At 40.6% G+C, this 16,969-nt stretch overlaps 1 protein-coding gene across 1 annotated transcript in view; it reads right to left on the reverse strand.

The window, feature by feature from the left end:
• The window catches only part of HMGCLL1 (3-hydroxymethyl-3-methylglutaryl-CoA lyase like 1), a 69,551-nt gene that overhangs the window by 42,198 nt on the left and 10,384 nt on the right, over positions 1-16,969 (reverse strand). The window contains exons 2-5 of the mRNA XM_044422171.1: positions 14,980-15,057; positions 11,077-11,184; positions 6,232-6,327; positions 3,978-4,126 (exon numbers count right to left, since the gene is read on the reverse strand). Coding sequence (XP_044278106.1) covers positions 3,978-4,126; positions 6,232-6,327; positions 11,077-11,184; positions 14,980-15,057 — 431 coding nt within the window. The remainder of the gene's footprint in view (positions 1-3,977; positions 4,127-6,231; positions 6,328-11,076; positions 11,185-14,979; positions 15,058-16,969) is intronic.

The raw sequence follows: 16,969 nt of genomic DNA on the forward strand, positions 1-16,969 counted from the left end.
TGAGCTAGAAGAATCCCCGTTTTTCATGCAACCTCCACCTGAGAAACTACAGTCCTCTGGACAGCAGACAGACCTTCGTTCTGGTTCAGCACAGGGCTTCTCCTGTGCTTATGTGAGAAGTTATGGGAAGCATCCCCGCAGTCATTAAAAATATTTACAAAAAAATAAAAGAGTGTGTTTTATAAGCCTTATTCCAATTTTTCTTACAATGGTGTGAATGAAACACATGGTACATGGAGACAGAGTGACTTGCCAAGACCACCCAATAAGCTTCTTAGCTAGCTAGCCAGCCAAGCAACTGAGCTTACCTAAATACAATATTTTATCCACCTGTGCCATACAGGTTGACTGTAACTACAGTTTATAACTTTTTCTCCATGTATTGCCCTCACATTCCTAGAAATAATACTCAATTGACTAGTTGCAAATTGCATTCACTATTCTATTAGTAACTGCTCTTGATTGCATTTGAATGCTTAGCTGTGCTGTGCAATCTGGACTACACTTCTGAACTCCAAGTGTTCTCATTATCATTTAACACATAAAGTACGTGCAGCAGAAGTTTTATGGCAAGAGATTTTGAAAACATCAATTTTGGCTGTGTTCTAATCCAATTTCCTCAGGACATTAAAATCATAAAAATAGCCCTGATGGATCAGATCCTCCAATGGCCAATTTATTTGAGTTATACCCTGCCTTTCTACAAAGAAAAATGGCCAACAAGGCAGCTTATGAGCATATATAAAACTTGCTTAAAGCAATACTGAAACAAATGTGTTAATGCATACTTACAATGCAAGAACAAAATGAAAATAACATTCACTATTACAGACCATTTATGTGCTAAAGACCTGCTTTTGCCTCCCACCAGGAAAGTAAAAATAGAATAAGCAGCCTCCTTTAGCAGAAAGTGCCACAACCTAGCAGTGGCCGACTCTCTTTTACCAAACACACCAATCTCAAAAGAAGGACCTTTTCCACAGGATCTTAAGACCAAGGCAGGCTTATATGGAGGAAGGAGGTCTGCTCTCAAGCTGTGCAAACCTTTATAACCAGCACTTTGAATGCTTCATTTATTTGATTATGCAAATCGAAGGCATGCTTAACTTGAGGTTAAAAGTGAAAGATTCAAAGCGCTGCTTATGACCAGTAAAGCTTTAAACAAAGGTATCCTTCAGTTTCGTCATTCAATTAAACTTCAGAGGATGGCAGCAAGGGAGACATCCTTTTTGGTGATGGCTCTTGACTATGCAAAACACTCTCCAGTGAAGAACATCTGATGCACCATTGTCATTCTTCTAGGTTAAAACTTCTCTTCACTCTCAAGCATTTGACATCATACATTAAGGGATGTTGGAAATAAAGGTCCTGGGAATTTTATTGCTGACCACTTTAAATTGTTTCTGTATATAAATGTTTAATATATTTTATACTGTATTTTAAGGTTTTAATCTTTGGAAAATTGCCAGAGAATGTTGGTTACTAGGGAGTAGAGAAATGTTAATAATAATAAATGCAATAATAATATTATTAATAATAATACCACCACTTCTGAACCTGGAAATTCCATATAGCTATCACAAATTAAAGCCAACGAATTCCTAAGGTAATTATGTATTGTAGAAAGAATGGCTTTTTTGTCAAACTTTACTCAATTGTTTATCAATTGCATTGAAAGTGTTACTAAATATTAAGACTATAATATTTTTTATGAAATCAGTAAGGCATGAAATATTTTGGCTACACAATTTCAATCTCATCTTTTAATAAGCACTTGAATTCTTTCAGTAAACACTTTACTGTTCTGTACCATGTTAGGCTTTCAGCATGACAGCTGGTAATATTAATGTTCTATATGATGGTTTCGTAAATGTTGGTCCAGCTGTAGCGACACAACAACAGAGTGAAATCTCACTAAAGCTTTCAAGTACATTTTCCATTAAATTCACCTATGGCCACTAATTTAGTTTGCTTTATAAACTCCAGATTGCCAGGAAAAACAGAAAATAAAACCTTAAACCTTTCAAATTCTGAAAGTAGATTTCTAGCACATTTTCATTGGACCAAAGTGCAGCAAATGGAAACATCACCAGGCTACCTTGATTGCAGCTCCATCACTGCTTGTAATTGTGTTTAAAGGAAGAGAAAGAAACAGTCAAAACCCACTGCTGCCTCATTTTGCACAATATTAAACTTCCCCTGACTAATGTAAATGGATTTCAGACAACCCCCAAATTGTTTCCAGCCCATTCCACAAACCAAAAGAGTAGTATGCATCTAAAATTGTGGCACAACCTTCTAGCAAGATATATTTGTTAACTAAAAAAAATGTCCCCCAAGCGAGATATTATGATTAGGCCACCTTTTGGGGCTGTGGACACATTTAGCAATCTGAGAAACTGCCCTGGGCACCACAAAATGGCTGCCAATGGTGCTTTATTCATTGAAAAGGACAAGAAATTGCAAATGACAAGTAATCAACATGGAGCAAGGTAAAGCTGGGGGCTGGATCCCAACAAAATCCCTTTGAACCCAGCACCACAAATCCATTCCACAGAAAGCAAACATTTCTCTCCCCTCCCCACACCCCATCCAGCTTCCAGCTTATTCCCCTTCCTTTCTCGCATCGCCTGTCAGCTAACATGCACACTTCACTTTAGCATGGTCCCAGCTGCTGGGAAGAAAAATTGCCAGTTTTTTAAATAAAACTGGGAAGAGCAGTGAAGCTTGACAAGTGCCAAGAAAGGTGGCCAGGTGTACACTGCTGCCCACGGGCATCCTATCGTCACCCTGCAGTAGCTGATCAAGACTGCAGAGAGGTTCATTCTGAAGTGACGGAAGTGAAACGTAACCCATTCCAATGTGTTCTGGTGAATTTTCCTGCTGGGATGACTGCTGCTCCTGTTGAAGTGCTGGTCACTCTGTGGAATATGGAGATGGCTTGGGCAGCAGCCAGCCATTGCACCCTCCTTCTGAGCAAAGCCCTGAAGCTCCTGGGCATTCACTTGAGCTGAGGACCATGAAGCGAGAAGGGAGATGGCTAGAATGGAGGGGCAGGAAAATGTGTGCCAAATATGGCCAGACACTCTTATTCGCTCATTCTGTGGCGGTGAGGGTGGCTGAGACGGCATTATTCTCCACCACCACTGCACCTTTTCAGAGTTATCCAGCAGAGCTTTTCCAAGTGGATCATGGCTCGCTGCAATTTGGGCAGAGAAAAGTTCCATGGAGTCCTCAGTGGCACACTGTGACAAGTTTGCACAGCACATTGAAAATCAAATCACTCAGATCTGTCACGAATTCAACGGAACAATTAATGCAGTTCTGTTAGCAGATCTGTTGAGTTTCAGTTGTTGAGGCCTGAGACGAAGGACGAAGTGTGCTTGATCTCAGCCAGTTACAGATTATGACTTCTAATAGGGAAGGATAGCAAGCAGGGTAAAATGGGAGAATAACCACTGTGGAACTTAGCAGCTATGAGACAGTGGTGGAGTGGCAGCATGAAAGAACTATGGACTGCAATCCTAAACCCATTTGGATTAGCTCCATTGAAGACACTGGGACCTACTTTTGAGCACATAAGTTAGAACTGTGCAATAAATCAGAACTATTCTATACAAAATTGTGCTTTGCGTCACAAGTGACATAGCATTATTTACTTCATTTTCTCTAAAATCTGTTATCATTGCAATACACTGAATGCCCTTCACCTGGTTTTTGCAGGAGTTAGGGTGGCTCCCTAAACCAGGGATGGGCAGAAAATAGATCTCCAGTTGTTTTGGACTGCAATACCCATCATTCCTGATCACTGATCCTGCTGGCTGGGTTTTTGAAGAGTTGAGGTCCAAAACTTATAAAGATGACCTTCTTTCCACCTTTGCTCTAAGTGATATAGCATGCCAGCAGTTACAAATACACTTAAGCAATTAAGACTTTTTTTCACAAATGGCCACACTGATAAAATGTATCCTGATTACCCTCGCACTGGGATGTCCATGTTTCTTGCAGATCTAATAACATCCTCAAATCTTTCCATGCTTTCTTCTATGGTGCAGTTAATATTTAATTTGCTGAATGACTCAGAAGCCGCACCAAAGACTGAGACTTCAGTTGCCCCTGCAGCAATCTAAAACAAAACAGATGAGTAAAATATTTGCTTTAACAATATTTATCCACCATCTGAAGCATCAGTAATCATAGAGTACTATAATCAGAAGGGAACAAAAATGCCATCGAGTCCAGCCCCACTGCTGTTATAGGATGTCAGTCACACCATCCCAATCAGGCAACCATCCAATTGCTTTCTGAATGTCCCCAGCATGGAAGAGCACACAGCCTCTCTTGGCAGCTGGTTCCACTGTGGTACTGGTCTCACACTCAGGAAATTCTTCCTTGTGTCCAGCCTGCACCTAGTGTGTTGTAGTTTAAGCTCATCGTTCCGTGTCCTACACTCTGAGATTAGTGAGAATAAGTCTTTTCCTCTTTCTTTGTGATAGCCTTTGAGGTATGTGTAGAGTGCTATCACGTCAACTCGTAGTCTTTTCTCAAGGCTGAACAGGTCCAGTTCTTTCAGCCTCTCAGCGTAAGACTTATTCTCCAGACCCTGCATCACCTTTGTTGCCCTCCTCTGAACCCTCTCCAGAATATCCGCATCCTTTTTAAACCTGGGTGCCCAAACGGGAATGCTGTACTCCAGGTGAGCTCTGACTAATTCAGAGTAGAGGGGCATGAGCATTTCTGTGTATCTGGAAGTGATGCCTCTGTTTATGCATCCCAAAATAGTGTTTGCCTTTTTTGCAGCTGCATCACACTGCTGGCTAACATTTAGCATGTTGTCTACAACAACTCCAAGATTATGGTGGGGGGAGGGACCTATTAATTTCAATGTAAATTACTTCCAGGTAAGGAGTTGAAGCCTGCACTAGATATGACAGAGATGAGGGACGGGTGCCAATCCATATCTTCATGACAATGTCTACTGATTCACAGCCCTCCTTGGAACAAATGTTCAATACCTACAGAGCTAATAAAAGAAAAGTGAGAAACAGCATTGCTGTATTCATTGTTACCAAATCCCTGCTGCAATTCACTGGCTCCTGCCTGAAAGGGGGGAAGCAAACATACCTGACATTAGTAGGGAAACATGGATTGGTACAAGCCATGTGTTCACTATTAACATCTAGTTAGGTCCTGGGGATTCAGCTTTTCCTTCATTCATCTGCAGGACTGAATGCAGATTACATCACTTCCACAGAACCAAATTATCTTTCCTTTTCTATCAATTGGTAAAGAAATTTCTTACTAAACTGAAATCTTCTTCTATACCAATGTATAGAAATATTTTAAATAATAGGTATAAGGAAGAAGCTGCACAAAGACTATAAAGGAGTATGGAGGCATAGAATGGTTCTACAGCTTGTCTGAGAATTCCTTAGATCCTATTAGTTATTTTCCTAATCAAGTACATTGGCCTTTAAGGAAAGCTTTATTTTTCTTCGCTGTCACTGCGCCAAATTCACTGAATGCACAACTTCCTGCAAAGGGAATGTTTTGATCTGGGCTGTTGCTTGCAGGTTCTCTTGTGTGAGAACAAGAAGTTGGGGGTACTGGTGAGAGCCGAGTTTCAGGTACACTGCCCAAAGTGAGGGCTTGCTTCTGCCTGGGAATATACCCCTTGATAAAAGTGAGTCTTTAAGATTTGTGTCCCTGTGGTGATTTTAACTATAGACTTTACTGGGCCAATCCTCATTCACTTTTTGGGCAGCATGGGGCATATGTGCATGTCTTTGAAGGCTCATGAGTGTGGAATATCTGGATACAAGAGGCAGTGGAAGGCGAGGGAGCCCTATGGGGAGGATTCCTGGTCAGGGATGGCATGCAGCAAGGAAAAGGACTCAGCAGTCCTGAGGATATAGATGGGTGCAGCCATCTTTTCTGCTGCGCCTTTTCAGAATTTACAAGTAACTGGTGGCACAGCTACTTCTATCAGGTACTGTTGCTGCTTAATACCAAATCTGGTTAAGACCCCACTCAACCGTTATTGTGTATGAGGCAAACAATTTGGCATAACCTGGCATATAAACATAATCTGGCACATAAACATAACTTTCTCCTCAGTTAGCTTCCAGTAGTTTCAAAGCCACCTGTATGTGATTAGTTGTGCACATTTTTGAACAAATACATTCATGGAATTAAATGGTAATTTGTGGACAGATAAAGAAATACACATACAGCTGAATGGAATCCTTGGAGATTAGGTGTAAGTACTGGATAGCGGACTCCAGGATACTGCTCTATTCCTCGCATTACTTCTGTGTGATCTGCCATCTGAAATAAAAAAAAAATACTGCTTTAAATCATGGGCAGTTTCAGATACCTACCTTATGGTTTGAAATGATACAGTGCTCCTTTTGTATTGAATCTGTTCTGAATGATACAATACTAGTCATATATCATCTATACAGACACAATCACTGACTTTCAATACAGTAAAACATGTTCATTTCTCATTAAGTCATAGGAAAATTAAAATGATATTTAAAATGCTCCCAAATAAGGCTTTGATCATGCCATCACCTTGCTTTATTCATGGAATTTTACATGAGTCCAAGCATCATTGTCTTCCTTTTACAATGCTCCTCTATTTTCCTACCACTTCTTTAAAAAAGTCTGATAAAGAAGAAAAATAAAGAATAGCTACACAGTGCCCTTTGATAGTTCTAGGAGCCATTCACATGAAACTGAGAGCACCATGACCATACTTGATTGCCTATAGGATTACTATCCCATCTCTCTCCGAACCCTAGTACATGTCTAAATCCTTGGCATGAAAGCAAGAGCATTAAAAATAAAATTTTAAAAAGCTGAAAGTGGAGAAAATAGAATATTTAACTGAATATTTGTTCAGCTTGTCATTTTCCATTTGAAGCCATTGAGCCTGGATTATATGAATATAGTGCAAGCACCTATTTCGACAACCTTGTTTTGCTACTTAATGGCTGCTAGCAATAGCAGATAGATGCAACAGTGCAAACCAATGTGGTGCCAAACTGAATTCACTTAGTTTAGTGAATTCACTTAGTCCAGTCTGCCATCAGAGACATTAGATTATAACTTAGCCATAACCAAGAAAGACTCATTTAAATCAATGGAATGTTGCTTTTAGTAAATCTAAGCATGGCTAAGACTTGAACTAAACTTTTGAGGAATCCACGAAAAATATGTCTCTCATCTGCAATTATGGTCTTTTAAAAGATTTGGGCATTTTTATGACTCCACTGCATTTATATCCCACCTTTTCTCCTCTTCTGAGGAACACAAGGCAGCTTACATAATTCTCCACTCCATCTTACCATCATTACAACAGCCTTGTGAGGTAGGCTAGGCTTAGAGTCAGTGACTTGCCCAAGGTCACCCAGTGAGCAGGACTACACCTGCATCTCCCAGGGGCCCACTCCAACACTCGAAGCACCACAGCTGTCCTGACAACAAATAGGCAGGCCCCTCAGCAAGGAGCTACATATTGAAACTCCAAGCTGCCAGGGTCACTTGGGACTCCAGGGTCCATGATCATCTACGAAATCTCGGGAAAGTGTGTACAGTGACTTTTTTGTTTTAATAACAAGAATAAAATCAACCAATGTAGCCGTAATACATATTTCTAGTACAGTTTTGAATGTTTTATGAATGTTAGTTTTATTGTATCATTGTTACATGCTAAAAGGTTCAAAATAAACAACCCTGTAACTGTGCACCTCCTGCTAAATCCTATAGCTCCAAAAGTTTTAATCCCTTCATTACACAAAGAATTTCATCCCTATTTCATAGCCTGAAGAAAACCCTTGAAACTAAAAAGTTAATGCTAAACCAATGGGACAAATATCTATATTTTTCACTATTGCAAAATAACTGAAAATACAATTAACAGTCTAAATAGAAACTGTAATTCAAGCTCCATGAAACTTAATCACTGCAAATAAGGTTTATATAAAATATTTGTCCCCTTGCTATTTTTCTTGTAAGCAGAGTCTTACTTTAACATGTACTTTAACATTTCTGCTATTAACCTTCAAAGTGCAATAAGATACCTAAGTGCTAAGCATTTCAATGGCACCCGTTTATCATTCTTGGCGATTTCAATTATAGGTGTGGGATCCTGTTTTATATGGCACCTTGCTACTGCAGAACCTTTTACTTCTTCTGGTTGTTTTTAGCCAGAAAATTTCAGCCAAATAAAACATTAACAGGGAAATAGTAAAATGGTTTTAAAATACTAAGAAAGAAAGAAAGAAAGAAAGAAAGAAAGAAAGAAAGAAAGAAAGAAAGAAGGACGGAAGGAAGGAAGGAAGGAAGGAAGGAAGGAAGGAAGGAAGGAAGGAAGGAAGGAAGGAAGGAAAGAAGAAAAGAAAGAGTTATTGAAACATAACTAGACACTATTCCCATGACCTAAGAAAATAAAGGAGTACTAAGAAGACATAATCAAGACTGCACATGATCTCTGAGGAACACAGACTTTGTGTACACACAGAATTTAATCTAAACATCAACTATGCCATTAAAACAAAACATGCAGTTTGGAATAGGAATAAAAAGGGGATTGTTGCCTCTTTCTCCCCATATCTGACAAGTGTAGGCCAACTTTGCAACCCAAAGGGTCTCACAGGAACAGAAAGGAATTCAAAGCACTGGAAAAAAAAACCTGGTGGAAAATGAAAAGGGTGGCATATGGCTGCTTTAGATATTAGATACTACCAGAGGAAACACTTTGTCTCTCAGTCCTATAATTATCAAGAAAACAAAGTAAAGTGTGCATTGAGCCACAACACGTCTTCAATAAGGGATTTATTCAAATGTGGGATACATAAGTTAGTACTCTCACCAGGTTTGTCTTATGTCCCTTTTTCCTATGGACCAAGCTACAAATTGCAATGGAGAAGTGTGACTACATCTTGAAATGTTTTTCAAATAGCAGCCGCAGGGTACACTGGGGTGACAGTGAACTGAACTGGGGTTGTAGGGTGACTGCAGGGAACAAGGGTTTACCGTTCGCGTAGGCCATCACCCAAGCCATTTCCACAGCTCTCTGGAGGTCTATTTGACTCAATGAGAAAACCATAGCTAGACACAGCCTTCTTATCATGCTCTTGCTGTCCCTGGCTTGGAGAACTCTTCAGAATAGCATGAGAAGTGAAAAGAGGAGGGAGAAATCGGTTTTTAAAACGACCTCCCCCTTTCCTCCAGCATGAACCTCTGTGGAACCTCAGTCCTTTCTCATCTTCTGCTTGCAGGGAAAAATTATGAAAAGAAATATATGCATTAACACAGCCATATCATTATGTGAAGTTCTCAGCCTTCTCTGCCTTACCAGCCTTATCTTCTCTATCTGATGATGGGAAGAAATTGCCAACCCCTGAATTTACTCATCCCTCTCTGTCCATTTTCATGGGTTTCACATACTATTAGGCTTTTATTATTTTGTGGGAACACAATTGAGGGACTCTCATATTTCCTTTAAAACGATGTTTGTGGATCTGGAATATTCCCCATGATAGCAACAAGCCAGAGCCAAAATTACTGCAGTTTTAAACTTCAAGCTTTAACAGTGTTGTAAAAGACTGCTAATCTGCAAAACGCATGGCAAGAAGGATGCACATAGTAGTTTTGGCCTAAAACTACCTGATAGCTTTATGAACTAGCCAGAGCAGGTGGGAACCATTTTAAAGTCCCTGTTTAAAGTAAGAGGAGTATGTGTGCAGTGAGGAAGAAGTATTTGTGTAACGTGCGTGCTAGCTCTGCCATTAAAGATTTAGTTGTTTAACTGCACCAACTGAGTAATCAAAGCTCGCAGCCCTAAATTTAAGCCACAATCTTCATTACCTACCAAAATCCACATCCATTACAGGATCTTGGCCCTCTATCATTAATGCATTTAACAGACCCCAACCGACCAGTTTCAAAGACCATTCATTTCTTGGCAGCTTTATGATAGAACTCAACATTTACTCTACAGATGAATCTCACGAGATAGTGAGGACAGGAAGGCAACAAAGGATCTCTCTGTGGCATAATATGCGCTGCTGCTATAAGGATCTCCTTTGTACGACACCAGGAATATTTGTTTCACACAATTAACATTATTGATACTGAAAAAGTTGCCAAGTCTCATCCAGTCCAGGAAATAGTCTGAAGTAGACGAAGACACTTCTTATATCGAGGATCACATTGCTATTGCTTGCTGTTATAGCTTTACTTGATGACAGATGGATTTCATATCCACAGAGGGTGATTGCTTTTGCAATACTGTCAGAACTTTATTCTAGCTCATTGGGCCAGCTAACTCGAAGAGTGTTTTGCTCTGCTCTCTTACTGCTACTGTATTGGGGATAAGATAGACATCCCATGAAGTGCTGCATGCTGCATAGAAATTTCTGCCCAGAAGGCTGACAATCGGAATTACCATGCGATGTAAGGCAATGTGCAGAGCAACGTTAGAGCATGTATCTACTCGGCATGAGGCCCACTAAGTTCAATGGATGTTACTTGTTGGTAAGTGTACACAGGATTGCAGCTTTACATTGAAAGCAAATGGATGGAGTCTGGGAGTAATTATGGACTTACAAAGAACAGTGAGGCTCAGATGGGGAAAAGTCAGGTGGGAAGAATATAAAAGGTAAACCAGAGGGTGGGAGACTCTTTTCAGCCCAAAAGTCCACTTCCGTATTGGAGAAGTTCCAAGGGGTGCACTGTAACAATTACACCTTAACGCAGTTAGTGCCAATCACTGAGCCCAAGGAGATGCAGTCCAGTTTTTACTGAAGGCAAAAAACACACAAAAGCGAGAATCCATCAAACAATCAGTGGGTGAGAAAAGGGAGATGGGAAGCCAGATGGCTGGCCTGGGATGCCAGGAGAGCCAGAGTTGGATCTCATTCCTTAGGACTGCCCACCTCTAAGGTGAAGGAAAGCTGGGCGAAGAAATTACAATCCAGGAATTTTCATTCAATGGAAAAAACACATTAAGGCCATACCCCTGGATTGTTCCAAGTAATGCTCTCAACAGTCAGTTCTTTTACATACCTGAGGTACCCATTTTGAAGAAACAAAGCTGGTCACTTCTATGACAGGCAGGCCTGTTTTGGAAAGTCGGTCAATTAATTCAATTTTGACATCTGTAGGAACTATAGCCTAAGAACAGAAAGGAATATATGTTGGGGTTTTGTCGTCGTTGTTGCTGTTGGTTCATTGCATGGCACGCAGTAAAAACACACAAAGAAAAGATATTTATAATACTGTAAAATCAAAGAAAAAGCACTAGTGATATTTTAATGTACGTGGCCAGATCCTATTTTCTTAGACAGAGAAAAACTGACACATGTAGAGAGAATGAACTGTGAGTATTGTGCACAGTCACAAAAGTCTGCAAAAGGGTCTCTGGATGTCCAGCCACCTACAGAGGTACATTTGACCAGAGCTGGGGGAGAGCATTTTCTGTTGACTACCCCGCCCCCCGCGACTCTGAAATGCTCTTCTACCTGCAGTGCAATGGAGCTACCTTTGACAGGGTTGCTGAAAACTTATCTGTGTATCAGGCACTGGCTAATTTTAGTACCTACCTCCGTAGTTTTCCTTTGTTGCTGTCCTTGCTTTTACTTATCATTGTTTTGAAACTTTTTTATACACTGTCCTATGATTTGATGATGAACGGCATTATATACAACTTTTAAATAAGTAATTAGAAATAAAACCTGGGTATGTGATGCACATAGGTGACATAATGCCACATCTGCACCATGGGTAGGAAATATTTATTTATTTATTTATTTATTTAGGATTTTTCTAGGCTGTCCAATCACTTTCATCTCTGGACAGTTCACAACAATCTATAAATACAAAAATAAACAATAACATCTCTGTCCTAAACAATAGTAAATTAGATATCCCATGACTGAATATATAATTAATTAATAAAATAAGTTAGATTAAAATAATTAATTCTAATAATAATTAAAATTTTTTATCATTAAAATGTTGGTTAAATAAAAAGGTCTTGACCTGGCGCCGAAAAACATATAAAGACGGCGCCAGGCGGACCTTTGTAAAAAAAGATTTTTTTTTCTGAATATTACAGCACTGCACACTGTAATATGTACACACCATGCTGGCCCCATCCTAAAGCTACCCTTGTTGCACACGCAAGCTGCATGGGTGCTTGGGACCCACTTCTCCACGGCAGTGTTCCACATAACTCCTGTGCGTGTGCAGGCATGAGAATACGTGATTGCTACCAGGCCCTTCCCTGGCAGTAGGAAACTGATCAAGTGTGGAAGGTCCACATGACTCTACCTAGCCACGTGGTTATAGTATTCCGATACACAAACACACTGCAGCCATGGGGGACAAGGAGAAGTGGTTTCCACATGGCACGGAGCCAAACTAACATTCTTCCAACTGGGCGTTAAAAAAAATGGAAGGGAAGCACTTCAGGATAAAAATAGTGTGGGGGGGAACCTAACACCCCTGAGCATGCGACACAGTCCTAATCTGCATTGTGGCTACATGTGCTTCCTCCAGAATAAATATACCCATTAATAGAACACTTCGTTTGGCCTTCAGTGCAAAGGAGGCTTAGTCTTGTATGTTTCCCAAAATGATGCAAATCTGGCAGAAGTCTTTTGTTTTTAATTAAGTTGTCTACCATGTATTTTTATTCTTGTACTGTAAAATATGATCCATTTCACATCAATTGCAGAAAAAAATGCGTACTCATATGAACTGGTTAGCTGATTTTAAAGTTTTCCAAACTTATAATTATTTGCTGAACACTTAAGTGTTTTTCCTGACCTTTCTAAAGACAATGAAGTTTTATTGGGGCAGCTAGGATATTGGATGCTAAATAACAAAAAGTAAATAAAGGTTTAAATTGAGGGCATGTACTATTAATCAGCAATATAAAACAACCTAGTCTACTGGGATTAGTTAAGATATATGTAGTATTAATAGTATTGAAACCAAGTGGAAATATTAAATGTCATTGGAATGCCAAACAAAATATTCTTTAATGATTTCATTTTAACAGTTTCATTTTACCAGCATCAATATTTTCATTTGTTTTATTATCTATGTAAGCTGCCTTGGAATAACTTTGTCCCGAAAGGCAGCATAGAAATATTTTAAATATATAATATCGACTGATTATCTTACTCCAGTTTATCAGGTTTCAGACCTTGCTTTAGGACGGAAAACTGCCTTGGTTGTCCTGTGGAATGATATCTATCAAGAAGGCAACAAGCAACCATGTCGATTATCTTGGACCTCTCAGGAACTTTCAAAGCTTTCAGTCATGATACCCTTCTGGATAAGCTTTCTGGATGGCTTGTGAGAGGCACCCCTTGGAAGTGGTTTTGCTCCTGTCTGCATGGCCATTTCCAGATGGTATTGATGGGAAAATGCTACTCAGCTCCTTGACATTTATGACATTCTGCAGGGTTCTCTTCTTTCTCTATGTGAACCTCCTGGAAGACTCACTAGTATGTGACACTGGCATTATGTCTCATTTTCATTACATTCAGGTGAAGCTATGGCTATTCTGAACCAGTAATGGATGGTAATGCACTGAATGAGGGCAAACAAATGAAGCTTCTGTCCAGACAAGACTGTGGCATTGTTGGTTAGTGGTTCATCACGCACCTTTGAACCCACCTTTGCCCACATCCAAGAATGGACTCGGACCATCCTTGTCCACCACCAGTGAATGAGCTACACATGCTTAGAGGTCTGCTTGGTGGACTTTCTTTTGAAGGAGGAAGAGGATGAACTAGACTGGGGTCCTCAAACTTTTCCACCAGGGGACCAGTTGAAAGCTGCCGGTGCTAGGCGTGGGCCACAAAGGTGGTGCCAGCAGTATGTGTGGGCCAGTGCGGGGGCAGGGGCGGGGGCTGCACGTGTGGGTGAGCGCGCTGAGGGGAACGGCAGGGCATGTGGCGAAGCAAGGTGAGCCGAGTGCAGGCAGGCATGCGTGCTCGGCGAGGGGAGGCAAAGCATGGCGTGAGGCAGATGCATGAGGCAGCGGCTTGCTCACTTGGAGATCATTTTCTTCGAGCAAGCAAACCACTGCCTCCCCGCATGCAGGGCAAAGTGGGCGGTGGCGTGCACGCGTGGGCATGGGCACGTGCACGGCGGGTCCAAATGGGCATGGCAGGCCGGATCCAGCTCCCGGACATTAGTTTGAGGACCCATGAACTAGACATTAAATTGCTTCAGTCCTCTTCCTGCTCCAGCTGGCTCTTGCCGCAGTAGGATAGACAGAGCAAAAATAAACTCCATAGGGCTGAACTCTGCACATGTGTGTGTGTGAAACATAAGGCCATGTATACATTTAAGCAATTTTACTGCACAAAAATGAGGTGTCCTGGTATGGTCGCCATGGTTGGGATGTGTTTAGAATGGACAGAAATGATGAGCTGCGCAGAAAAATCTCCTCAAGGAAGGGTTTTTCACAATCCACCTATTTTCAATGGAACTACAGCCCTATATTAGGGACAGGGGTGTGCACCAGGGTAGGATTAGAGTTACTAAAATGAGGTGCCCTCTTATGATTTTGATGGTTGGAATGTATTTAGAATGGGAAGAAATGATAGGCTATGCAGAAAAAGCTACTCAAGGAAGGGTTTTTCAAAATCGGCCTATTTTCAATGGAACTTTTGCCCTATCAATGTCTGCTCAAAAATAATACCTTACTTCCTGGTAGTTGGTTGCAGCCTCAAACACATTTACTTCAATGGAACTTTGGCATATTTAAACTGTTATGTGGATTGTCCATGTTACCTCCATCTTTAATATGGTATATGAAATGGGTTGAAGAGCAATAGAGATAGATGAAAAAGAAAACTTCAGTAACACAAGCAACAAAACATGCTTTCTCGGTTGAATTAATATGGCATTGTCTTCCTTAGGGCGCTGCAACCCCCACAGCTAAATTACCTTTTCATTCTGCAATCCATCTCTTGGACCAACTTCTACTATTTTAACAAATTCAGGAAATCCACTTGTAAGCAATTCCTGTAACATAATATAACAGATTTGTTAACACAGAAAAGATCAGGCTTTAATTTGTGCTAAGGCTCTCTCCCTAGGGCTGGGCTCAGAGTTTGTTTTCAGTCCTAAAGAGCAGTCCAGGAACATGCAAGTAGTAACAAAGAACATTATCTTCGAATTTGTGCAGGCTTCCTTTCCATTTACACAGAATAACCACAATGTGCCCCCAAAGAATTAGGATCAAAGCAGAGCGATTTGAAAGGAGAGTGCAATAAGTGAGCCTAGCATGACCCTTCTGAGAAGTTAGTAATGAGCTTAATCAGGGATTAATCAGATGGATGAGAGATACTAGCCCCTCACAAGATGGCATGATCAAGACTTTCGGGGGGGGGGGATTTCTATAAAATTTATGCCCAAAACCAACACAGGAATACTTTATGTCACAAGTCAACCACTGGAAACACCTGGTCCAAATTTGCTCCCCAGTTACAAATTCAGAGGTGAAAGGAGAGGTGGAGGAGGAATAGTTATGGCAATTGGTCTTATTAGCATGCAATTTTGGGAAATAGGCTTGAAAAAGCCAAAGTCCCCTTCTAAGATAGCCTGCCAGCTAGTAGAGACCCTCCCATGTCCTCTTTAAAATGCCCCCCCCAAAAAAAAGTTGCTGAGCAAAGCGTTAGAAAACAACTTTTTGCTTAACTCAAACTTGCAAGCTGGGCAAACAAAATGAGAATGGGCATACAACAATTTAAGATTAAGCTGTGACTACTAAGGTTACAAGTATAGTTTTAAAAGTCAGTAGCCAGTATGAAACTGATACGAAATAGTTGCAACGATTAACCAAAAATAATTCAGGATGCACACCCATTAAGCTGAGTTCAAACACACTGTCGCTGGCTCATCCTAATTAGAAGACTGTGAGCAATCAGACAGTAATGGCAGGCACAGCAGAGTCAAATCCTCGCTTCAGTAGCTTGAAACATTCCCTTTACAACCTTGACCTTCACTCCACTGAGTTCCAATGGACCAATGAAGGTGCCAGTGAAGCGGGGAAAGATTTGTGCCTAGAGGAGCTAGGACTTACCCAGATGTCATGAAGTACCTTTTGTAAGGGTCTCAGGTTCTCTTCAGCTAATTGCAAAATCCATTTCTCATCCAAGGAACAAGTTTTTTAACACAACACAATGCACACTGGGGGTGGGGGGGGTGTTTGGGAGAGAGATTCTGCACTCTTTTGTCTTTAGAATGGGAAGGTCAGCATCAAGATGCTCGTGCTTTTGTAATAATAGTGTGTCTCTGACACATTTACAGGGATGGGCGTCACCTGCCACAATCTCCTACACACATTAAATTAAGTCCCGTGCAGTAATGTTCTTGCTAAGGTACAGTAAAAATATTTCAGTACATTTACTATGCATTTATGTGAGCACTGTAAAAAGAAATGGGAAACAGCTGTACAATATCTCTGATCACATGCAACATCTGACATACTAAACCTTTCTTGGACCAAGCAGGGCCCACACTTGCTGAGAGAATATAAACCGATCTAAATGTAAAAGCAAAACTATCACATCTGCTGCGTAACACCCTGTCCTCTCCTTCTGAAAGCACTTTTATTATAAATGGAAGACCTCCTCACAGAAGACACCCATTTGAGGTTTTCCATGATTACCGGATAATTGCTCTTACAAGACAAATGTCACATTAATGGTCTAAATACATCTGTGACAGAAACAAGAGGATCTCAAGTGTGCTAAACATATCATGTTTTAAACAGAATGCATTCAAAATGTGCATAAAACTTTTATTGTCATAATAATTTTCAACAATATGAGCCAAATCTTGTGATGCTGACCATGCACAGGCTGTTCGACAGCACAAACGCACACCCCTGCCTTTGCAAGGGGGGGGGGACACATAACATTGCAAGTTATGT

This window comes from Varanus komodoensis, unplaced genomic scaffold (assembly GCF_004798865.1).
Source record: "Varanus komodoensis strain SLA01 unplaced genomic scaffold, ASM479886v1 scaffold12, whole genome shotgun sequence".
Classification (NCBI taxonomy): Eukaryota; Metazoa; Chordata; class Lepidosauria; order Squamata; family Varanidae; genus Varanus; species Varanus komodoensis.